This window comes from Lissotriton vulgaris, chromosome 2_1 (assembly GCF_964263255.1).
Source record: "Lissotriton vulgaris chromosome 2_1, aLisVul1.2, whole genome shotgun sequence".
Classification (NCBI taxonomy): Eukaryota; Metazoa; Chordata; class Amphibia; order Caudata; family Salamandridae; genus Lissotriton; species Lissotriton vulgaris.
The window spans coordinates 1,517,779,267-1,517,805,081 of NC_141687.1; the positions used below are offsets into that span (position 1 = coordinate 1,517,779,267).

At 41.0% G+C, this 25,815-nt stretch overlaps 1 protein-coding gene across 1 annotated transcript in view; it reads right to left on the reverse strand.

The window, feature by feature from the left end:
- Window positions 1-19,568: 19,568 nt before the first annotated feature.
- The window catches only part of DRD2 (dopamine receptor D2), a 1,101,420-nt gene continuing 1,095,173 nt past the window's right edge, over window positions 19,569-25,815 (reverse strand). The window contains exon 9 of the mRNA XM_086957378.1: window positions 19,569-21,561. Within this exon, the coding sequence (XP_086813504.1) occupies window positions 21,368-21,561 (194 nt within the window). The 3' untranslated portion in view covers window positions 19,569-21,367. The remainder of the gene's footprint in view (window positions 21,562-25,815) is intronic.

Genomic DNA, 25,815 nt, shown 5'->3' on the forward strand with positions numbered 1-25,815 from the left:
CTCTTTGTACCATATCTTAATCCCTGTATCTGAAGTATACAAACATGTCCCCAGGCACAGTAGATTTATTCTGTACACAGGTCACCATTTTTTTCATTCATGGCCAACAGCCAGCTGTGCATGATCATGTTTGTTTAGAAAAGGATTAAAAAAGGATTAGCAGGGGATTAGTAAATGATTTCAAAACATATTGATTCTAGAAAAACCCCAGAGTGTAGTATAAAAGACTCTCACTCCCCCTCACTAGACAGAAGAGAATTTCTTCCAAGCTGAGACGAGGCTCTGCCAGCTGATCCTTTGACAAGCAGAGATCTGACATCCCTCGCAGGGTGCCATCCTCGGAGTAGAGACGGGGTACTTCATTCCGAACCATCAAGTGAGGGATTAGCACTTCCCCAGGAAATCTTGGCTCCAGTATGTTCTAGCATGTTCCATTAAGTTCCATTAGGACATATCCTAGCACTTACACATAAATGCTTCACCTACACCGCTAGGCTTGGCACTGTTAGGTAGGCTACACATAGGAGTACGCCAATGCTATTGTTTTAAGTAATATGCTTTAATTCATCTTATTAGCACTATGGTAGAAATGTATCTACTTTTTACGATATTGGTACTAGCGATTACATTTGTCTGCTACTGTCTTTTGATTGTCGCAGCTAATAAGTTTCATACTAGACTGACGCTTGAGCAATAAATAATTATTGAAACCATTCTAATCGTCATTCTATGTATTCTGAGAAAAGTAAATACAAGTGACTGAGCTAAAGATACCATATTGTTTCCATGATACCTAAGGAATCTGGGTTGTCGTGTTTGGTGGTTGCCAGAAGCCACCTACCACACTGTGTAGTACATAGGAGTGGTAGGGGCACTGTACAGCTAGCAGATCAAATGGCTGACTCATCCGGTGGGGGTGTTCAGAGTCTGTCTGCACACCAGCCCTCAGTTTAGGTGATCCAAAACGCGCAGGTCCTGGCGGGTCCTAGGAACTACACAACATCAGGTCTAGGTAAAGGCCTCATGGCTGGGAATTCGAAAGTGAAGCATTGTTTCCTTCCTGAGTAATTAAATTTTACTTAGGTAGTAAAATGTATTTCTTGTGAATAGTTATTGATGGAGCAAGGATTCGCCCGTAATGCGACTTGCTTGTAATCAGTCCTCTCAACATAACGTTAATACGCTAATCAACATGTTTGTCCTATTAATATTGCATTTCACAAAACATTGGGTATCTAGAAGAAGCTTGCATATGTGATTTTACTAATATTAATTTACTTACACTAAAATGGCCTCTGCTACGCGGGGATTTCTTACTGCGCATGCATCTGTCACACTCACGTGACATGACGTACTCTTTGTTTTGGAGGGAATCTTTTGCTTCTACGCATTAAAATTAAAATGGCTGCTCTGTGTTACAGCATGCATGAAGCTTGCACTGCTGCTTATGCTAAGCTGTTCATTCTGCTTAACTTTAACACAATGGTTAAAAATAAAGTAATGGGAATAGAATAGAGATAAGTGGTATACAGTGCATTCATTTATTCTGTGTTTCTAAAACTGTTTCTTTCTATTTTTTTCATGTAACGTAATCTTTGGCCTGGGAGGTGCTATTACTCCATCTTGAAAACCCACACTGCGCATGTCTAACTCCAGAAGGAGCTTACGTCATTCGTTATTGAACCAAAGCCCAGATTTCATCACACTAGAAGATGCGCCTGGGAACCTTACTTGATGACCCCAAGCCGAACACAAACTGTTAACATTGTATTTCTATAAGAACATCCATTGTTTGGTGGAATAAGGATGCATGAGAAAAATTAAATTGATAGGCGGGAACATTAATAGAATATTCAGTAGAAAAGTTTCATTTTGAATTGGTGTGATGACCTCTCCTCATTCTTTTGTCCAATCAAAATTGGGGATCCTTACACTTGCAGCGTTGAGGGGTGGTACACTGCCCTGGAAAATAGTATAACTAGGGTAGGCGTAGTTAGTTAATGTGTCCGACTTGTCCGAATAGCTGACCTGTCACTGACCCAACGCGCTCAATAGGTGATCAGGAGCAATGGTGCTGGTGGAGCCCTCTGTCAGAAGGTTTGAAACCCAGATCGGGGTTTGAGAGCTGAAGTGCTGGCAAAGCACTTTGTCAGAGAAATCGATAACTCTTACCGGGTTCTGGCTGTTAGCTGCAGAGAGGGAGTAACACATGCGTTGCAACTTTAACTGCGGGTGCTGGTCTTTGCCCTTGGCAGTCCTGTCCTGATCCAATTTGGCTTCACCTGTCCTGATTCTGATCTGCACCTGCTTGCGTTTATGGTACCTGCACTATCGGGGTTCTGTCCTTTAAACTGACCGGTGGCCAGGGTTAGTTCTCCACTCCATTCTAGGTAAATATCAAATGTGGGTATGCCATTGTATTGTTTCCTTCTCTCTTCCCACCCTCTTGTCAAATGTGTAAAGACTGCTTTATAAAAACTCTGCATATTTTCATTCTAATTGCTATTTTCCTAATTGAGAATTTTCTATCATTCAATGCTTGGATTATGACATTTTAAAAGATTTTAGATAAAGAATTTAAACCTTTCCCGAGTTGTGGTTATTTCATGAGTGCAAATGTTCATATTCTACCTATTATTCTAACTCCTTTGATCCCTTAGGACTTTAGGTACCGATGACGAAGACAATGGTATAAGTCTTAACTGAAATGTATAAGTCACTGATTAGAGTAAGTCCACAGGTTACCTGATTAAATCTCATCATATTTTGTTTATGGGCCCAGGTGAGTATGGTAATCTGAGTCAGGTGACCTGCGCGTTCTATCATTATTTCTTTTGGTAGCAGCAGTATGGTTAGGTTTAGTTAAGATAGGTAGTTAGTTGTAGTTAGTTGGTTAATAAAAAATATTTTTGCATATTTGAAATCGTATTATTGATTGTATTGATTTATGTATTAACCCAAAACATTGTTTGTACCTGTTATATGTTTTGTCCGGAATCCCGGGGTCAGAATAGCGGGTGGTAAATGGAAGCCACACTGCAGTGAGGTCACTTACCTGTACGAAATAAGTGCATGGTTAGGTAAAACCAAAAGCACTATTTACGGATTTTCTGTATGAATGTGTGAATAAATGATAGCAAAGAGTTCGCTAGCAAAACTTTTTGTGTGATATCACCTAGAAAGGGTCACACAGAAGGAGTAGCAGGTTCGTCTGAGCTTAATTGATAGCAAAAACTTTGGACTTAGTATATCCCAGAAGGGATAAGTCTAAAGAAGTAACAGGTTCTCTAATGCTTGCGTGAAGGGTAGGCGGAAGGGATCTACTCATAGTTTATGAAGAGTCAGCGGAAGGGATTTACTCGTAGTGAGTGAAATTTATCTTTCCTTTGAATTAGTCACTCAGGTACAGTGGCGAATGTTTCTACGTTAAATAATAAAAATCTGCATTAAAAGTGAAAGAAATTAGGTTTTCGTATTACCTTGCAAAGGAGGGAGTCAGTCGCGGAGCTGCGCTGACGTCACTCAGAGCAGCGCTGGTATTGGTTGAGACAGCGGGTGTGTAACTGAGGTAATAATTGTAAAGGAGGGGTGAGTACAGGAGCGTGAGAACTAGTCTCACGAGAATAGCCGCACTATTATTAATTGGATTTATTTGAATTCTAAATTTTGATTGGTCACTGAAAATAAAAGACGCGCTGGTATTGGAAATAATTTTGTAAACAAATTGAGAATTATCCTAAAGATTTACGTTTAAATTATATGTTGCACATAGGTCCGATTGTGGGAGGTAGACCTGATAGGAAATATCTAGGGTTTGTGCAAGAACAGTTTATAAGAGGAAGACCTTATATCATGTACCGAGAGAAAAGAAAAATGTCATTCATTAAAAGAATTAAGAATTATTTCAAGAAAGATAAAGCAATTAAAACAAGAGAAGGAATTATTTTTCCACCACCAAATACTCCCGCATCATACATGATGGTCGAAAGGGGCTATCACACTTGTGTGTGGTTAGAAAACTGGATGGAGTACACAAAAGATGATGGTGTTTTAGCATTTCCAGAAAATGGTACATTTAATGGCAGAGTTTTGTACAATTTGAGAACTCGCATGAATAAATTAGATCCCAGACCTAGATTAACGCAGTATGAGGCATTGGAGGAATGGGAAATTGAGGCTTTTGAGCGAGATAGACCCAGAAGTTACAGGAATTGGAGTACGTTTTATCCCCGATTTCCAAAAGAGACAAGAGACAAACAAATTAAACAATGTAGACAGTCTATGTTAGTGGAAGGGTTGTATCCTGTATTAACTTTAGAAGAATCCACTGGAAGCAAAAGGACTGAGAAAACAAAACATTTAATGATTAGTGATGAATCGGATGATGATTATTTGGAGGATTTGTTATTGAACTATCCACCACCTTATAATGAGGAACCAAGCACAGTTAATCCAAATGCTCCGTTTCTGAGACCACCTTTAATTCCGCAAGTGGTACATGAGACTTTGTTAGAAAAATTACTGCAAGACAGGGAAAGAGAAGCATTAAATAAACAGAGAAGCGAGTTGATTCAGAAAATTTTCCAATTAAATACAAGTCCTGAAGCCCATAACAATTCTGGTAACTATTGGCCCAGTTGTTCCTTTGTACGGAGATAAGCAGGCTAGTCCTAAAACTCCTGTTCTATCTATACCTGTAGTTCAGCAAAGAAAAGAACCCTTAACAATTGATGATCAAGCGAGTGAATGTGAGTCAGTGATTTCCCTGATGGATTCGTCCATAGGAGATCCAGTGGGTGACTCGGTCAGAAAAAACACTCCTATAAATTCGAGAGAAGTACAAATGGAGACATCCTCAGGTACAAGAAATGCCACAGTAGTAACCCCTGAAGAAATAGAGAGATGGACACGAGAAATAGAGAAGCCAAAGTCACAGCCAAAGGTATTGGATATATGTAAATTAAGAGTCAAATCAGAAGAAATTATGGCTGGAAATGTGGGACTGGAAGATTAAATAAATTCAGTGAAGATGAATTGTTGTTCATATGCAAAAGTCTCACTAGAAATACAAGAGTGTTTCATGAAAAATTAATGGATATGGCAGCTAACATGGGAATTGACATTGGGAAATCTAAAGTGTTACAGAAACCATATTGAGCTGAATTTTTGTGACAAAGATTTGGAAAATATGAATATGTCAGGTAGAAAGGTACAGATCAGGGAGCTTATGACATTATTGCAAAAATGGGGTGACATAGAAAAATGGAAAACTAGGTTGGCAAAAAAAAAGAAGAGGCTCGATCTAAATAAACTGCATCTGAATATGTGTTAAAAGAAGCAGACAAAGTGGAAAGGTTATGTCCCATGAGAGAGGTACCAGGTGGAGGTTATGTACATGTTCCATGGTCCCGACAGGATATTTTGTCATCTACAAATGATTTTCCCAAACTTCGCGAGAAACCTGTAGAGTGGTACCGAAAAGTTGAGAGATTTGTGAAGGTTTTGAAATGTCTTTTGAAAGATTTAGATGGACTATTTGGCATTGTTGTTCCTGTAGATTTGTGGACAGAATGTAAAATTGCTATTGGTTGGCCTAGTGATGAGTATCCTAGAGATCCAAAGACAGGGGTGCCTTCTGATCAGGTGATGTAGAAGTACAACCAGGTAATACTCGACCTCAAAGGGAAGGCGCCTGCAAAAGAGACTGATTGGACTAGAATAGATAGAACCACTCAGAATAAAGATGAATCTGTGCATGAATATTATGAACGTCTGTTACAAGTATTCAAACAGTATAGTGGTTTAGATAATATTGATATGAAAGACATGACTCATTTCATCTTTCAGTTTGTGTCAGGATTAATGCCAGAAATTTCACAATGGATTAAGGACCATAAAATTTACTGGCAGGCAAAGCTGGTTGATGAAATCCTTAAATATGCAAAATACTGTGAAAATGAACTCGATAATAAACTAAAAGAATTAAAGGAAAAAGTCATTTGGGGACTAGTGAAATTAGCAGAACAACAGGAACTTCAGTTAAGCCAAATTAACAATAACCAGACCCAGGGTGATGGAAATGCTGGCAAACCAAGGGGTAAATTCAATAGAGAAGAAGCCAAAAAGAAGTTTCCCTGTCACGGGTGTGGCAAGTTGGGGCAATGGAAGAACGAGTGTAAGGCTGGGCAAAATGGTAACATGCAAAATAATGATTTAAATCTGCAGACGCAGAATGAAGTGCAACGGAAACAACAGCAGCAGGTAATACAAAACCAGTTACCCCTTGCACCTATGCCAAATTTTAGGAGTAAAGCACATCGGAGTGTGGATACCACAAATTGAGAGGAAAGTGAGAGGAGAGACACAGCGACATCACAGTTTCTTTTGAGTGAAACGTTTTTCAGTGAGGACACATACTGACGGTGCCTGAAAAGAGAGGAGGAGGAGTCCGTACTTGGCGCCTCCTTGCCGTTAGATCAGTCAGGTTCATACATTGAAGGAAAGGTTGAAGGAAATGATTTCACCTTTCTATTGGACACTGATGCTACCCGTTCTACTGTAAGAACAGCAGACGTTCCAAACCTACCCCTCTCGGGAGAAGCGATCTAAGTAGTGGGCGTTTGAAATAAGCAAATTAGTACCCCAGTCACAGAACCAATGGAAATTAGAATAGGCAATTTAACCCCTTGGCTGCTGGGGTAATTTTCCTTCTATGCTGGGAGGCGCGCACAGCTCGTCATGAGCTACAGTGCTCCTATGCTCATGACGAGCTGAGCTCGTCACTGCCACACCCGTTTCAATAGAACGTTCAGCACAGCAGGGGAATTATCCCAGCGTGCGTGCGTTCTAATGGCCATGACGAGCTCAGCTCGTCATGAGCCCCGGGGCACTGTAGCTCAGAGCATGCAAGGGGTTAAAAGAAATGTATAGATTTGTCATGTGTGCTTCAAGTCAAGTAAACCTGTTAGGTAGAGACTTGCTGCGCAAAATGAATTGCACCACTTTTTACATCCCAAGTGGTGTTGAAATTCAAACTCCAGATGAAGACGGAGTTTATAAATTAATGTCAGCAAAACAAGAAACAGAGAATAAAAAGTTAACTATAAAAGACTTACCAGAAGAATTACAACAGACTGTAAATCCAAATGTATGGGATTTTACCAGAAAAGATGTAGAATTAATGGCAAATGTTGATCCAATAAAAATGACAGTAAAAGAAGGTGTAGTTTACCCAAATACTCAACAGTATATAATGAGCCCAGAAATAAAAGCAGGTGTTGCAGCAGAAATAAAGCGTTTGGTTGAAGCAGGCATTTTACAAGAAATAATGAGCAGTCCATGTAATTCACCTAATAGGCATAAAGAAGCCAAGTGGCAAGTATAGGGTCGTACAAAATCTTCGAAAGATTAATAAGATTGTTGACCTATGCTGTCCAGTTGTGCCAAATCCTGCAGTGATTCTGTATCAGATACCATGGGAAGCTGGATGGTTCACCGTAATCGATTTGTGTCACACATTGTTTTGGATTCAATTGCATCCAGATAGCAAATGTATTTTCTCTTTTGAATTTGACAGTCATGTGTACGTCTGGAACTGCATTCCTCAGGGGTATACAGGAAGTCCATCGATTTTTAATCAGATTTTGAAAAAGGGCCTTGAGTCTTTGGTGCTGCCTGGACAGTCAGTACTGGTCCAGTATATAGACGACCTATTGGTGGTGCCTAAAACTCGAAATGACTGTGTTGTTTATACCATTGCTTTACTGAATCATTTAGGTGAAGGAGGACATAAAGTGTCACCTGAGAAATTACAATTCTGTACCACGTCAGTGAAATATCTGGGGCATCAGATAGGAAGAGGAGTCAGAAGGGTCACCTGAGAAAGGATCAGAATAATCAAAAACATGAATCTACCTCAAACTCAAAAAGAGATCAGAATGTTTCTCGGAGTTGTAGGTTACAGCAGGCAGTGGATTGTGGGATTTGCAGTACTAGCAAAGCCATTGATACAAATGACAAAGAAAAGAGCAAAAGACCCAGTACAATAGGATGACAAAAGCATTACTGCTTTCTTGAAATTACGAGAATGTCTGTGCACAGCTCCAGCATTAGGGATGCCTGACTATTCAAAAGATTTTGCACTATTCTGTGACACACAAGATAATTGTGCACTTTCAGTCTTGACCCAAACTCACGGTCTGATGAGACGTCCTGTAGCATATTTTTCTTCCACACTAGACCCAGTGGCATCTGCATTGCCCGGATGCCTGAAAGCAGTAGCTGCAACCTGCATGAGTCTTGAGCAAAGTGAGTCCATTATTATGGGACATCCAGTGACAGTGTATGTTCCACATGCAGTTGTGATTTTGTTAGCAAGGATCAAGACTCAGTACCTCACTCCTAGTCGGCTGACTAAGTATGAGCGGATCCTTGTAGGTGCAAGAAATGTAACCATTGCTAGGTGTAATATTCTGAACCCAGCAACACTGCTACCTAATTCACACTTTGCAGAAGTAAAGGGAGAAGTCGAACATGATTGTATCAACTTGACTGAATACAGTACAAAATCACATCCTGACATAAGAGAAGAACCGTTAATTGATTCTGAATATGAGCTATTTGTAGATGGCTCATGTATGAGACATGAGGAAGGAAGTTTGAGTGCTGCCTATGCAGTGTGCACGTTGGGGGGTCCAATTGAAGCATCCTATTTACCTGGAGTCAAGTCTGCACAAGTAGCCGAATTGATTGCATTGACAAAAGCCTGCAAATTTGGGAAAAATTGGAAAGTAACCATTTACACTGTCAATATGGTTACGGGGTTGTGCACGATTATGGCCAGCTTTGGATGCAAAGGGATTTTCTAACTTCTTCAGGTACTCCTATTAACCCCTTCCATGCTGATGACAGCCACCATCCGTCATGCATCACGGTGCTCGTGTGCTCATGACGGCTGGGGGCCGTCATAAAGCCATTCATTCTTTAAAAGCCTAGCACACGAGCAGAATCGGCCCAGCATGGAAGGGGTTAAAAATGGTCATTATGTAAAAGATTTGCTTGAAGCAACCCAATTGCCAAAAGAAGTGGCTGTGGTCAAGTGTGCTGCTCACCAATCTGGAAATGACAAAGTGACAGCTGGTAACCGATATGCTGACCAGTAAGCCCAACATTGTGCCAAATTTAAAATGGCTATAAACAAAAAAATTGAAGCGGGTAGAAACAGATGCCAACTTATGTTGCTTGAAGGTGTGAGAACGTGGGAAGAAGTGAGAGACTTGCAAAATGAAGCAGAAGCAAAAGAAAAGGAAGAGTGGAGAAAGATAGTTTGTCAGAGAAGGGTTGAAGATGGTGTAATTGTTTACCTTGATGGTAGGCCTGTGTTACCAGACTGTATGCTCGCTCCTATGGCTAGGATGTTCCACGGAGATTCTCATTTGGGAAGAGACGCCTTGATACGTCTGTTCAGACAGTCGTGGTTCAATGCGAAATTCAGGAACACAGCAGAAGCACTTTGCCATAGATGTTTAATTTGTCAACAGAAGAATCCTGGAAAGAAAACTGTAGTGTTACCAGGAAAGATTGGGAAGGAAGAGGGTCCCTTCATACGATTGCAAATTGAATTCATTCAGTCACCTTCTTGTCAAGGACTAAAATACATTCTTGTCATTGTCTGCCTATTTTCAAAATGGGTGGAAGCTTTACCCACACGTAGGTATGATAGCATCACTGTAGCCAAACTCCTACTCAGAGAACTCATCCTGAGGTTCGGTTTTCCAGTAACAATTGAATCAGACCAAGGAAAACATTTTAATAGTGAAATAATTGGTCTAATCTGTGAAGCATTCAAAGTAAAGCAAAAGCTACACTGTGCATAGAGCCCATAGGCTTCTGGAGTGGTAGAACAACTAAATGGCACAATCTAGTCAAGATTGGGAAAGATGTAAGAATCTACCCGATTAGAGTGGCCAGATGCTTTACCTCTTATTCTGATGGGACTCAGAAGTATTCCAGACCGGAACACAGGCTTGAGTCATCATGAAATACTAATGGGAAAAGCGAAGAGTCAAGCATGGGTGCCAGGACACAAGCTGATAAATATATCTGATCATTTAGTACTGGAGTACTGCAATGAACTGGCTGACCAAGTGCATTCTATCTCTCACCAGGTTGGGGAAGACGTTGTCACCAGACAAGCAACACCAGCACATGATCTGAACCCAGGTGACTGGGTAGTGCTAAAGAAACATACTCAAAAATGTGCCTTGCACCGAGGTGGGGAAAACCACGACAAGTAATTCTGGTTACCATCACAGCTGTAAAGTGCGAAGGAGTTCCACACTGTATCCATGCCAGTCACACACAAAGAGTGACTGAACCTGATGAAACTGAAGCTGATGGTTGTGCAGCTGAGGGGTCCCATGATATTGATCCTGAAGTAGCTGAAGAGGAACAACCAAGCACCAGTCAAGATAATTGGATTCCAGTAGTTGAGATACCTGCAGAATACGTGAGAACCAGAAGTCAGATTTATCTAGACAGTAAGAGTGATAGTGAGGACGAGAGAGGTCTAGAAGAACGTACTAAGATTACAGAAATCCAAGCCAGTAGTAATTCTGAGTAGGACAAGATAAGGAAAGATCAGAATACTCAGACAATTGACACTACACCAAGAACTCTTGAGTCTGAGGAGGGACAGATAGGTAATAGGGCGAGAGCTCAGACAGAAGAAAATCAAGAGTTTAAAGAGCTTGAGCAGGACCAGATAGGAGTAGAAAAATGTGTTCAGGTCAAAGTCAAATTCAGCAGATACCTGAACAAGGCCAGATTAGTAACCAGGCAGAAGAAACAGAAATAAGACCTGGACCTAGTCAGATAGATAGGGATAAAGAAGACAGCATTGAAATAGATGAGCCACGACTGAATGAAAATAAGAGAGCACTGGAAGAAGGCCAAAGCACAGTGCCAGCTAAAAGACTCAAAAAAGGAGACAAGTGGCCTAGGTTTGTCAAAAGACTGAGATTTTGTCTAAAGACAATAAATGAAGAACCAGAACAAGTAAATGAAATAACAAGTTCAACTGAACAATCTACAGTACAACCAAGAATGGGAAGTCTACGATTGAAAAGACAGAATAACAAATTCAGAGGCCCTGAATGGACTTACATTGTCCTTGAAGATTTCGAAAACTTAGAAATAAGTGACGAAAGTGATGACGAATTGATTGCTCCTCAGACTGATGGAGGAGTGAGACCCACTTGAAAAATTTCACAGGGTAAAAGAGTGTGTAAAAGCTACAAAGAGTGGTTAAGTCTCCTTGGTCAGAAATGGCTGATCATACTGTTAATGGAAGACCGAAAAGAAACTGTTTAAAAACATGCTGTAGAATATGCACATGTAGTATAGCGATAGTACTCATAGTATGGTTAGGACTGACAATAGCTATTCCTTACATAATGAGTAGAGACATGAAGAATAATACTAATGAGCTACAAAGGATAGATACACCTAGAAGAATAGATACACAAGAGAAAGCACTTAGCATTAAACAACAGAAGGTAGATTTAGAAGCATCAGATGAGGAAGGACTACATTATACTAAAATTAAAAACAGAACTCACTAAAATGTATTCGCAAACCTATTAGTACACTATGTAGAAGCTATGGAAATAGAAGATTGCTATATTTGTATGAAGTTACCTACTTTGGTAGCCGAAGGTGTGACTTACCCTCATTTACCACTAACCTATGCTATTTCATGTAGTATTTTAGCTAGTTTATTCTATAAGAAAGGACCTTTGCAGTATTACTCTTCTAATTCAGATGTGATAGTTTCTGAACTTCCTATACGTAGTAACCTGAATCCTGTACATACTAAGAGTGATGTAAAGCATTATATGGGTAAATACTTTCTAACTATAGGTACTAAAGATATAGCTGAAGCACACAAGAATAATTTAACATGCTTATTACGTGAAAAAGAGAAAATATTTTTGAATATGGTTGAGAAAAGAAGAGAGAATTTCCAAAGAAAGGCAAATGATAAGAATCATAAAATTCCTAAATGGGCTGAAAATATAGGGTTCACCCCAAATGGCAAGACTCATGCTGCTATGTTGCTGGATTTCGAAAAGAAGGGGAAACTCTGTCTCCATAGAGAAAGAACAAGTTATTATAACAATATATTCATTGGTTCCAGTGAATGTGAACACAATTATAAAGTAATTTGGGGTTGGGGATTCAAAGATGGAACTGAAACTGTGTTTTCGGGAATTTATTTTGAATGTGGAAACAAGGTTTATTACAAATTGCCAGATCATTGGTACGGGAGCTGATATTTTGGAATAGTATTCCCAAAGATATATCATGTAAACAAAATCACTGGAAACAATGGAGAATCAAATGGATTAATACGTAGCAAAAGAGCTAGTTTTGGAGAAATAGTAGGTGATTTGTTTAGTGCATTGATACCTACAGTGGGAGTGGCTCTGAATACGCAAAGAAATAGCAAATTGTCAACAGTAGTGGATCGGTTATCAACTGATACTGCTGGAGGGTTCTTAATGGTCAATACCGAATTGGTTGCGATCAGATCAATGGTTTTACAAAATCGACTTGCTCTTGATACATTATTAGCAAAACAGGGTGGAGTCTGTAGAATGTTGAAAGCGCAACATTGTTGCACTTATATACCTGACAAAAGTGTTGAAATTAAAGGGTATGTAAGAAATATTACACATTTGAAAAAGGGCTCAAACCACTGGAGGTTGATAGTGCATGGAAGAGACTTACTGATGGTCTCTCCTCTATAGGTAGTTGGCTCTCTAATGTAGGAAAAAGTTTTGTAGGTAGAATACTGATGGCAATGGTGGGAAAAGGCCTACTGATTTTAGGGATAATAATTTGTTGCAAATGTCGGAAGTACAAAAAGACATATTCAGTAAATAAGGGAGGGAAAAAAAGAAATATTGATGAGCTTGAATTAGAAGAGTTAAATGGAAATATATACAAGAAAGTGAAAAACTTTCACACTAATAATGAAAAGAAACAAAATAGAAAGTTTGAAGAAATTGAGCTGGGTGAAATGTGAAAGTTGGCATCTGTTTCATTAATTAGTGATGATATAAAATATCATCGAAGAGGGGATTGATGGAGCAAGGATTCGCTCGTAATCCGACTTGCTTGTAATCAGTCCTCTCGACATAACGTTAATACGCTAACCAAAATGTTTGTCCTATTAATATTGCATTTCACAAAACATTGGGTATCTAGAAGAAGCTTGCATATGTGCTTTTACTAATATTAATTCGCTTAGACTAAAATGGCCGCTGCTACGCGGGATTTCTTACTGCGCATAAGTATGTCACACTCACGTGACTTGTCGTACTCTTTGCTTTGGAGGGAATCTTTTGCTTCTGCGCATTAAAACTAAAATGGCTGCTTTGTGTTACAGCATGCATGAAGCTTGCACTGATGCTTATGCTAAGCTGTTAGTTCTGCTTAACTCTAACGCAATAGTTAAAAATAAAGTAATGGGAATTGAATAGAGATAAGTGGAATACAGTGCATTCATTTATTCTGTGTTTCTAAAACTGTTTCTTTCTATTTTTTTCATGTAACATAATCTTTGGCCTGGGAGGTGCAATTACTCCATCTTGAAAACCCACACTGCGCATGTCTAACACCAGAAGGAGCGTAAGTCATTCGTTATTGAACCAAAGCCAAGATTTCAGCACACTAGAAGATGCGCCTGGGAACCTGACTTGATGACCCAAAGCGGAAGACAAACTGTTAACATTGTATTTCTATAAGAACATCCATTGTTGGGTGCAACAAAGATGCATGAGAAAAATTAAATTGATGGGCGGGAACGTTAATAGAATATTCAGAAGAAAAGTTTCATTTTGGTATGGTGTGATGGCCTCTCCTCATTCTTTTGTCCAATCAAAATTGGGGATCCTTCCACTTGCAACATTGAGGGGTGGTACACTGACCTGGAAAATAGTATAACTAGGGTAGGCTTAGTTAGTTAATTTGTCCGACTTGTCTGAATAGCTGACCTGTCACTGACCCAACACACTCAATAGGTGATCTGGAGCAGAGGTACTGGCGAAGCCCTCTGTCAGAAGGTTCGACCCCAGATCGGGGTTTGAGAGCTGAAGTGCTGGCGAAGCACTTTGTCGGAGAAATCGATAACTCTTACCGGGTTCTAGCTGTTAGCTGCAGAGCGGGAGTAACGCAGGCGTTGCAACTTTCACTGCGGGTGCTGGTCTTTGCCCTTGGCTGTCCTGTCCTGATCCAATTTGACAGAAATAACCGTTCTCGTCACCTTGCCTCGTATCAATCAGGATGTTAGGTGTCAGCTGCTCAGCAGGTGTGTTTTAATTACATGACTTTACAACATTGTGATTGGGTTAGCTAGATCCTAATACCTCTAAAAATGGCATATTTTCATTCTAGCCAGCCAGACATATAGAAGATTGCACGTATACCACCAAAAATATAATTCCATCTTCCTGTATCAACTATGTGGTCCCTATAATTGGTAAGAATGCATCTCATTACCTTTGATTTTAGGTACAAGTCAACATATGTAAAACTATTTATAAACATGGAGTTTCAAGACACCGTTATCCATCATACAGGTGCCTCTTATATACCCTGTCTTCCCATATCGTCGATCCCTGATGACAATAGGATTTTAGAAATACGAATTAAGAAATACTTACTGTTGAACGTAAGTAGACGGTCATACAATCTGATATATCATGATTCAACTTGATGTAAGGAAAACGCAAATTAGAAATGTCTTCACTGGTGGTGGACTAGTCTCTGTGTATTGTGTTTTTGTATTATTGCTTTCTTGTTCATTGAATAAATGTTTCTGTGTTTAGCATACTCCCATGTACATTTTGTAATAGACTTATCTCTATGTTATCCAATATGAACTTTTCTGATACAACTCTTGGTCATGTGAGGAGTCTCTGAATTAAACTAAATAATGCATATTTACTTAAGTTTATAAAACTATTTCTCTTTTACTTCAGTGACAGAATATTGTCTTTTTACACATAATCTTTAGGTCCCCTCATATCTTGAAGGAATCTGTAAGAAGAAGGTCCTGAGGAAGGTGGCCTAGAGCCGCCGAAACGCGCGTCGACCTGGTGCAGGGGTCTCTGAATTTCTTTTTGAGACCTTAATATTGGCGTTGAGATCGTGCCAACCCAGAATCAATTCTTACCTTTTTCCTTTATTGGTGTGGTATGAATGAAGTTTGGATGTGAGAGTGTATGGAGTTTTGAGTTTGTGTATATGATATCAGGTGGTGTTTTCCTTCATTTTTGAGTCATATGTATTTATAATCCTTTTGTGATATTTTGTATATACTTGTCAAAAATCATGTTCTTTGAGAAAAAATATTTATAAAAAATGCAATTGAGATAATATGTTTTATATCGAATAAAAGAAAAGAAAAAATATAATAAATACGAATAAAATAGAAATAAAAATGAAAACTTGTTCTTTATATTTCTGTCACATGTTTTGAAGTAATAGGATGTACATCACTTTTGGGTAATTAGGGCCATTGCTGGAACAACCTTCCTACAACAATTTGTTAGTCTTCCCCTCTGTTCCGTGGCCACGACTTAACCTTTTTGAGGGGGTCCCATCTTACATGCTGCCTGATCCAATTTGGCTTCACCTGTCCTGATTCTGATCTGCACCTGCTTGCCTTTATGGCGCCTGCACTTTCGGGGTTCTGTCCTTTAAACTGACCCGTGGCCAGGGTTAGTTCTCCACACCATTTTAGGTAAATATCAAATGTGGGTATGTCATTGTATTGTTTCCTTCTCTCCTCCCACCCTCTTGTCAAATGCGTAAAGACTGCTTTATAAAAACTCTGCATATTTTCATTCTAATCGCTATTTTCCTAATTGAAATTTTTTTATTATTCAATGCTTGGATTATGACATTTTAAAAGATTTTCGATAAAGAATTTAAACCATTCCCGAGTTGTGGTTATTTCATTAGTCCAAACTTTCATATTCTACCTATTATTCTAACTCCTTTGATCCCTTAGAACTTTAGGTACCGATGACGAAGATTGGTAAGACAATGGTATAGGTCCTAAATTAAATTTATAAATCACTGATTAGAGTAATTGCACAGGTTACCTCATTAAATCTCATCATATTTTGTTTATGGGCCCAGGTGAGTATGGTAATCTGAGTCAGGTAACCTGCGCGCTCCTATTTTCCATGCACTGCCTTCACTAGGACCACCATCTGTACCACTAATAGCGGCACCACATCTCCCAAGAACTGTGCAACACCCTCTCAGACAACCTCCACAGCTCAATATTCAACCCTCCAGCATCAGCCGTGACAACCTCAACCAACCAGTAAACACCAGCCAAACCATCACCACCTGGTCACTGTTCAACGCCCTGACCATCTCAGCCAGACAGATGGAAACACACAGATGTCAGACTCCTCCTAAAAAAAGTTTTCCACTGACCACAATCATCTCAAAATATATTGTCTAATCTCCCTGCTCCCATACCTGGCCAAAGTTTTTTGGGAAAGCTACCAACCAGCAGCTCACTGAATTCCTGGAACAAAACCACCTACTGAACTACTCTCAATCCTAATTCCATGCAAACCACAGCACTGACACCCCGCTGATTGCTGCAACAGACGACATCAGAACACTCGTGGACCATGGAGAAATGGTCAGCCGGATCCATTCGACCTCTGTGTGGCGTTCAACACAGTCTCCCACAACACCCTCCTCAGCAGACTCAACAACATAGGTATATGGAAAGATGCCCTCACGTGGATCACTTCTTCCTTACAGGACGCACACAGAGTATCTGACTGCCTCCTGTCACCTCAGCACCCAAAGACATCATATGCAGCATACGATAAGAATCATCCCTCTGCCCGCCCTGTTCAACATCTACATGACCCCCCTTCTCAGACATTATCATATCCCGAGGACTCAACATAATCTCTTATGCAGACAACAATTAACTTATCCTCTTGCTCACCGAGGACCCCTCCAAATTCAACTTCTCAAAGTCATGGCCAATGAAGCCAAATGGATGAAAGACAACTGCCTCCAACTCAACTCAGACAAAACTGAAGTACTGATCTTTGGAAAGAACACCTCCACATGGGACGACAGATGGTGGCCTACAGAACTCAGTCCCACACCCACACCAATTGACCATGCATGCCTCCTCGTCATCATCTTTGACAGCCAACTGACCATTAAATGACAAGTAAATTCAGTTGCCTCCTCCTGCTTCCAACACCAGACAGACCGTCACTCAGCCCCTCCTCACCAGCCGCCGTGACTACGGCAACACCCTCTACACTGGCATCCCTATCCAGCTCCCCAGAAGACCCTAGACCATACAGAACACTGCTGCCAGACTCATCCTGGACCTCCCCAAATGAACCCACATCGCCCCCACCGCAGAGACCTCCACTGGCTCCCAATCCAGGAAAGTTACCAGTTCAAGATTCTCATGCATGCCTACAAAGCCCTCCACGACCTACGACCTGCCTCCCTCAACGATCGACTGAACTTCCACCAATCTGATAGCCACCTAGCTCCTCTTCACTTGCCCGCATGCACACTCCCTGCGTCTGCCACACCTACAGCAATGGCTACTCCTTCTCATTCATTGCAGCAAAGACCTGGAACAACCTCCCCCTCCAGCTCCGTTAAGCCCCCTCGCTGGCAATTTCAGAAAGAGACTCAAGACCTGGTTCTTCAAGAGAGACGCAGCACCCAGATACCCCTAGGGGTGACAGAGTGCTCTTTACAAATGCTGATTGATTGATTGATTGAAGGTTTTAAAAAGTATTCTGCTTATAAAAATGTGAGCAGATTAGTTATTTTTTTAAATGATATGTGTTCAGTACATATGATCGTTTTCTGTATTGTTTACCCTTCACATTCGTTTTTGCCCTTTTCTTCCCTCATTATTAAGCATGCTGAATAATGTGTTTAATATATTTTGTTAACTATATCACAATTATTGTATATTTGAAATAACTTGCTGAGCACATCTCATATGTTGATGATATGAATTGTTAACTATAACTGGATGAACCTATGTAGGTTTTGAATGTAAAGTTTTATATAAAGAAAATTAGAACATTGGAATATTGAGGCACTCTATTGAATACAACAGAGTGCTCCAGGTTTCTATGGGCCGGTAGAAGCATGCAGAGCAACATTCCGATGTTGTTTTTGTTCACAGCTCCGAGAGGCCTTTGTTTGTAGTAATTAGAACATTCTGCCCTCTAGGGGTAGAATGCTCTAATAGCCTTCGAGCCCCCCTAGCGGGCTCTACTAGCCATTAAAGGCCCACCCCCTTGTTAAACAGTTAACACTGGAGCGGGCCTTTAATAGCTGGTAGACCCGTTTGGTCGGGTCCTAAGGTTATATTAGAACATTAGAATGTTGAGAGCTCCATTGAAGACAATGGAGTGAGTCTGGGCTTATAATGGCTGATATAAGACTTCTGCTCCACCATTCTTATATTTGTATTTCTGTTTCTCACTTTTTAATTTAGAACTTTCTACCCTTAGTGGGTGTAGTGATCTAATAGCTTGATAGCCCTCTGCCTTCGGCAGCCCTCACCCTCGACCCGTATGTCAGGTTCAAGGGGCCTCATTTATAAAAAGTGACGCATCCTGCGTGAAAACAGCGATGGGTCACTTTTCACTGCGCCCTCCTTGCGACACCAATGATGCGTCATATTTACAGTATGACGCATCATGGCGCAAGGAGTTACAGATACGTCAGTATTTCTGACGTATCTCTATGGCGCAAAAGTGACACATTGCTGGAGTGTGTCACAAAAGTGACGCAACTCCAGCAATGTGTCCTTTCAGGCCTGCATCAGTCTTACTCCTGCTGTGAGGCTGGCGTAAGAAATTGGCGCATTTGAGTCCTAGAAGTGGCGCAGTGAAATCTTAAAGATTTCACTGCTTCACTTCCATGACGCTTTCTTGCGTCAAAACGCCCCCATTGCATACATTATACCTCGGGCAGGTATAATGTGGCGCAGGGGTTTACAAAGTGACGCATCTACCTAGATGCATAACTTTGTAAATATGGTGCAACAAGGCCCATTTTTTACTCCGCTGGTGCGTCACAAAAAGTGACGCACCAGCGGCGTAATAGGGACGCAAGGGCTCATAAATGAGCCCCAGGGTATTTAACAATTAGTATAGCCCTGGCAGCAGTTCAAAAGGCTATATTAAAAAAGAAGAACTCTTAAAATAGAAAGGGGCAAAGAGAGCGAGGATTCGGAATAGAGGGAAGTATATGCAATAGAAATTCACATAATAGGGATATTTTGTTGTTTGTCCAGTCATTTCTTTGCTTAAATTAGCATTGACCCTTTTACGAATAATGTTAGATATTCAGTTCATTTGACTTTAAGGTGTGCTACTCAACATATTTGCCTTGATATCTCCTGCAGAAATTTGACTCCGGTGTGGCAAGACCTAGAAATAAAACCTCTCAGAAACTGTTTCCTAGAAACAATGGAATATTTGGAAATAATGTTTTATTTTATATGAAACTAAAGTAGAATCCATGTATGCTTGCATGAATCAATTTTACACCTGGGGAAACAAAGAAACAATGCCAGAGCATCATATGTCAAGCCGTTGTCATTATTTCAGTCTTCGAATATGTCAGCAAATTATTCCCAAATAAGACCTAAGCCAGAACTGCCACAGCTCTCCACCTTTAACACCAAAACATCCTCCTGCCAGGACAGTTCTTTTTCAACCCTTCCTTAGTTCGCTCCAGTGTCTGGCCACAGATGTTGTGTCCATAAGTCATATAACTTAAAGAGCTTCTCTGCCTCATTTCTGCATTCTGTTCCGATATATCACCTTTACCTTAGAAGGATGCGTTTCTTAATATTGAATTGGTTGCTGTCCAAATAAACTAAGCCACTGTGCAAGAGTTTTGATGAAACTATCCCAAAGGAAACTTGCAAAATCATCAATAGCAACACAGTATGAGAACCTTTTAAGTTTGATTCTGATACACAAGCTTTACACAACCTTTCCATTATGTGCAACTTGACGACATATACCTTGGACTCTAGTTTGGATGATTTCTTGTGCATGACATCTTTTTCTCTTTTCATTCAGCTTATGCGTTTATCTTCCTGTTCTCTGATACTTAAGTGCTCTTTTCTCTCGTCACACTTGTTACTTCCTACAGAACAGTTTACATTTCAAAGCTACTCGCTGTGGCTCGGGTAGATTTCCACACTGATAAGCAATGTTTTATGAGATAACAGTTTACTCTTAAATTTCATTCACCATCACCGATGGACCGGTGTAAAACAAAGACACTGTGCTTTACAGTTACTGCACAGCGCAGTGACAAAGTGCTTCTGTGTATTTTACATTCAATGTGGTAGTCAGAAAAAATTATATTTTTATTCTCTCCACTTTCTGTGGCACTGATGCACACATACACACACACACACACACACACACAGAAGTGAGCGGCGAATCCTTTTGGTATGCATTGCTCCCACCAAGACATTTGAAATGATTACGTAGAAGAGAATACATATTGTTTGACCACTAATTAATATGGTTGAAAATGGGTACTTTTGAGGCGTTAGGCATACCATGCAAGACAAGTTATATATGTTTTGCGTCTGGGCTATGAGGAAGTTCCTCCTTGGTTTGTTATTTACATTTTTATATTTCCTCTGAGTGAGTTCTTTTTTAATGCACTCCATGTCCAAATCTAAACATTTCATCTCCGTTCTCGTTTATTGTCCTGTGAACCCCCTTACCCCCCCCCCCCAACAGACTCATATTTTGATCTCAGTCTAATATCGATTCAACTTTGAGACTCAACGTGAAGAGGTGAAATTATCTGCTGTAATGTTGCTAAAGAGTTTTGGATGCTGTGTTACTTTGTTAGATCAATTGAAAAGTGGAAACTTAGTCTTTGGTGAGATTGCAAGAATGACACAGGGCCATGAGATATTGTCTTGGCAACCCGCTTTAGGAACAATTTCATAGTTTTGATTATAGTGCCGTGCTTTTTAAGATCCTGCAACACAGTGTGAGGTTGGCACTTTGTGCCATGTTACTGGAACTCCCAGAGTTCAATGTTCCTCTTCACAATACAATACGGTGTAGGCTAGCTCCTTGCGCCCACCTTCCTTCACACCTATTTGAGGCGAAATAGAGAGCGGATGATCATGATCCAAGCTAAGTGGAGCCAATGGGAAGGAAGGTGTCTTCATTGTTGCCATTCAAGCTTGTGGCTCCTTCACATATCTTCACGTGTAAGGCTGTGTCTCACATTAGCAGTGAAGGATTTTGATGAAGGCTTTCCGGAACTCAATGTTGAAGGTGGTGTAGATGATGGGATTGACAGCACTGTTGACGTAGCCCAGCCAGGTGAATGCGCCGTATAAGGCAGGGGAGATATTGCAGTTGCAGTGCATTTTCAGGATGTGGGTGATGAAGAAGGGAAGCCAGCATATTATGAATACACCTGGGAGATAGAAAAGAGATGTATTACATAATGTAATTAAGATATCTATACATAAACCACAAGGCACAACTGAGCTGAAATTCAACATTTTTCCATCATACTGTACTAGATGTAGATCTACACATTTCAAAACATCATTATGCTGATGTAAATGTATACTTCTTATAAACATATATAAAATCTCAGATACACCTTAATAACATTTATCACAGATTTGTATCATATACCTCAAAAATCATACTAATGAGTCAGTTTCATGTTCATAGGTCCAGTCACCTGCTATAGATGGCAAATTAAATAAAACCCCTTCCAGTGTTATTTGTCTTTATTTAGTTGATCCTGGTGCCCTGCTAGATTGCTAGCTTAACCCAGAGTTGGTTGCCATATTAAACTTTCTCTGAGTACGATTTTCTAATTTACAAGTTCCATAAACAAGGCCACCCAGTGTCAGGTACAATCAAATAACATTTGATGCCACTTCCTGTGCCTCAGAGAAATAGGCTAATATTTTAGCTTGGGATTCATTATTTAAAGTACATTCCCTTTGTTTGTTTATAAATCTCAGCAACCCCTGAAGCGTTAAAGAAATCAAGTCATGGGTGGATGAAGCATTAACTCCAGAAATCTTATTTTCTTACCTTCTCTGATTCCATTACCGATATCAGAATTATATACAAATGTAAAGACAGTGTTGCTTTGCAGAGGAATGTTTTCAGCAATGTCAGACATTTCCCAAATATACTGAAAAGCTACAGGCCCAATTTCTTCAGTTTGGTAATGCAATATGAGAGAGAAACAGAAAAGAAACAAAAACATCATGCAAATAATCGGTTTACCCGTGAGAGGATGCATATCATAATGTTAGTTGGTAAAGGTATAAGAATTTAAAGAAAGTAAAAACATGAGCAAGACATAACTTTGCATGTGCTTGAATATTTTTTTCAATTGTATTATGCGATCGGAGGTTCTAATATGCACCAGTTAGCAAGGTTGGTGGGAATTGTGTTTAAGTCAATTCAGGCAATATTTCCAGGTACCCTATACTATTGGGCCTTGCATAATCTGAAAATAAGACATTTGCAAAGCGGTTGGTCATATGAGATGACATCCCTTTAGACAGTGAGGCTTAGATAAGAAATTTCATTGCAGATAAAACTTCCTCAGATATAGTGTTACAATCAGCTGGAAGTTCCTGGTGATGCAGGAAACAATGGGTCGATGCTCAACTGGCGGAGAATGACCAGAGAAGGAATTATCACAACACATAAATTGTTTAGAGATTCTTGAAGGCTTCTTTGCAATTTGCAGCTTTGTGAAAAGCAATAACACCCTGACAACAGTGGGGTACATAAATCCTTTAGCAGGTGAGCAAAGCCAAAAAACCCTAGAGTGACCTCCCAGATGCACCTAGAGAAGCATAATATCTTCTGGGTCCAGGCTACTGGGTTGTTCGACTGGGATTCAGTAATATAGGTGGACTATGGGGAGTGGCAGTAACACCCACACGTTTTTTACAGTCTCAACAGGTTTTGAGACCCCTTATGACAGATCTCCTTGTATCCCAATTAACAACTCAGCTACAGCGTTATTTCACTTGGAGGCAAGACTGAGATGCTCTTGTGACAGTTCCTTTTATTCACGATTGGTCATGTGTGGTCCTTCACACTTTCTTCCTTTGCGATAACTTCCGGGTGCTTTATTTTAAATTGCTTTTATTGAGTTTTAGAAGCAATAATTGAACATCACACAGTGAGGAACATTGCCCCTTTCTACCAGTCATGGTGATTGTCTTCCAGGAGTATTGCAGGTCATCTCATGACGCACCAGATTGCTGATTATCAGTTTGCTGGAGCTTGCTGTGTCCACAAATCTTATTAGTCTCACATCCCAGGTCTCATATAGTGTGCCATGACAAATATCATTCAGGAACTGATGATGCATATTGGGCAGCATGCATCACAAAAAGTATGCATATGCCTTTGAGTTGATTCTTTTGAGGCATTAGCTCCCATTAGTCCTCTAGACGTTGCTTGCAGGAGGCAGCGTCCCCCAACCAATCTTTAACATTCGGGCAGCCATGGCGTCCCCAGTGCATGGCAAACCTCCGCTTAGCCAGAAGTAGTAGGATGGACCTTAGTCTGCGTGTGCTAGCAGGGATATCTTTGAAATAGCCAAGGAGAGCAACAAGGGGTATCATTGGTACAGAGTGAGCGGCTATCTCACTCAAACAGGTATATACCAGCCTGATACCCCAGGCAGTTCCAGGACAGATGCAGAAACTCACAGTCTTCACAGCCTCACTGAAATCACTGTGCATAATAATAATAATAATAATACTGGATTTTGTAGAGCGCGAACAGCTACCTCGCTAGGAGGTGTCCCGGCGCTAGTAGAACACAGATGACCTGGAGGCTAAAGATAGGAAAGTTAGCGGGGTTGGGTGAAAAGCCAAGTTTTCAGCAGTTTCTTGAAGCAGGGTTCAGAAGGGGCCTGTTGGATTTCTTGTGGTAAGGTGTTCCACAGAGCGGAGACGTTTGCCGAAAAAGTCCGACCGCCTAGTCGAACCTTTTTCGTGCGTGGGACGGCCAATTGAACACGGCCATTGGACCGCAATGCGCGGGTTTGGAAGTATCTCGGGAGGCGGTTTTTCAGGTATTCTGGACAGGAGCCATGCAGGGATCTAAACGCCAGCGTCAGCGCTTTAAATTTTATTCTGCTGGCAACTGGCAGCCAGTGCAGGGATCGAAGATGCGGAGAGACTGACTGCTTGAGAGGGATTCGCAATAGCAGTCTCTCAGCCGCATTTTGAACTACCTGAAGTTTTTGTGTAAGGTATTTTGGTAGGCCTAGGTAGAGTCCGTTGGCGTAATCCAGCCGTGAGGTAACAGTGGCATGGATAACCGTTTTCCGGCAGCTCTCCGGGAGGAGTCTCAGGATTTTTCGGAGATTTCTCAGCTTGCTCAGGCAGCAGCCGGCGACTTGTTGGATATGAGAGGTAAAGGACATGCTATCATCCCATCTCACTCCAAGATTTTTTGCCGAGTGACTGGGTGAGGGGGCAGGGCCCATCTCCGTCGGCCACCAAAGTTCTGAGGCGGGGGTGGGACCCTTGCCAAAGAAGATAACTTCGGTCTTATTGGCATTAAGTTTTAATTTATTTGTGTTCATCCAATGTGCTATATCTTGGAGACAGCCTTTAAAGTTTGAAAAGGACTCTTGCGTCATCTCAGAGTACGGAAATACCAACTGGGTGTCGTCGGCATACGAGATTGCCTTGACACCCCAGTTGGCAATTAGCGTAAAGAGAGGAGCAAGGTAGATGTTGAACAAAAGGGGGCTGAGGGCCGACCCTTGCGGAACTCCACAGCTGAGGGTCTTGGGGGCCGAAGAGATCGCCCCAAGTGCCACTTTCTGAGTTCTCTGGGATAGATAGGAGTGTATCCAACCGAGCGCCCTATCCTGAATGCCTATCTCAGCCAGCCGGCTGAGTAGTCTGACGTGGTCCACCGTATCGAAGGCGGCCGACAGATCCAGGAGTACCAGCATTGCTGAGTTACCTGCATCCATCGACCACCTTACTGACTCGGCTACCTCAATAAGCGCTGTTTCCGTGCTGAAGCCGGGTCGGAAGCCAGACTGTGTCTCGTGTAGGATTTTGTTTACTTCTACAAATTTGCTCAGTTGGCGAAAGCAGCAGCAGTCGAAAGCCCATCTTGCGCATTCCAGACAGTGTGTAATAAGGCTGGTTCGGATATTTGACATGCAGGGGGCTCGAAGCGGTAATCAGGAGAGAGCATGAGTATGGTATTACAACAATATTTCTTGTGAAATCCTCCTTAAGGTCCGCCAGCCACCTCTCATAAGCCCGGGGTTTGATCAAAGGGCCTTCTACATGGTTATGTACAGCCTGATAATCAGTTTTCTGGGGGAGGGTCTAGTGATGACAGTATCTATGGCATGCAAGTTTTGGACTGTCTGTCGCTCCACGGGCGCTCCTCTGTTGTAGAGGAAAGTATGTAAGAAAGTGCAGCCAGGGTGCAGCTGTACAACCTATAAAGACAGGAACTCGTCATTAGGGTTCAGATCTCCCAGTGTGTTCAGCCCCAACCACTTTAACTATTGTGGTACTATCTTCTCTCTCCTTGAGGGAGGGACAGCAGGGTTATGTATGAGGCTTAAGCCAGTGGAATAGAGGAAGAGCAACCGATCCCTGCAGCCCATTTAGTTCCATGCCCTTTATTTCATTCAATTCCT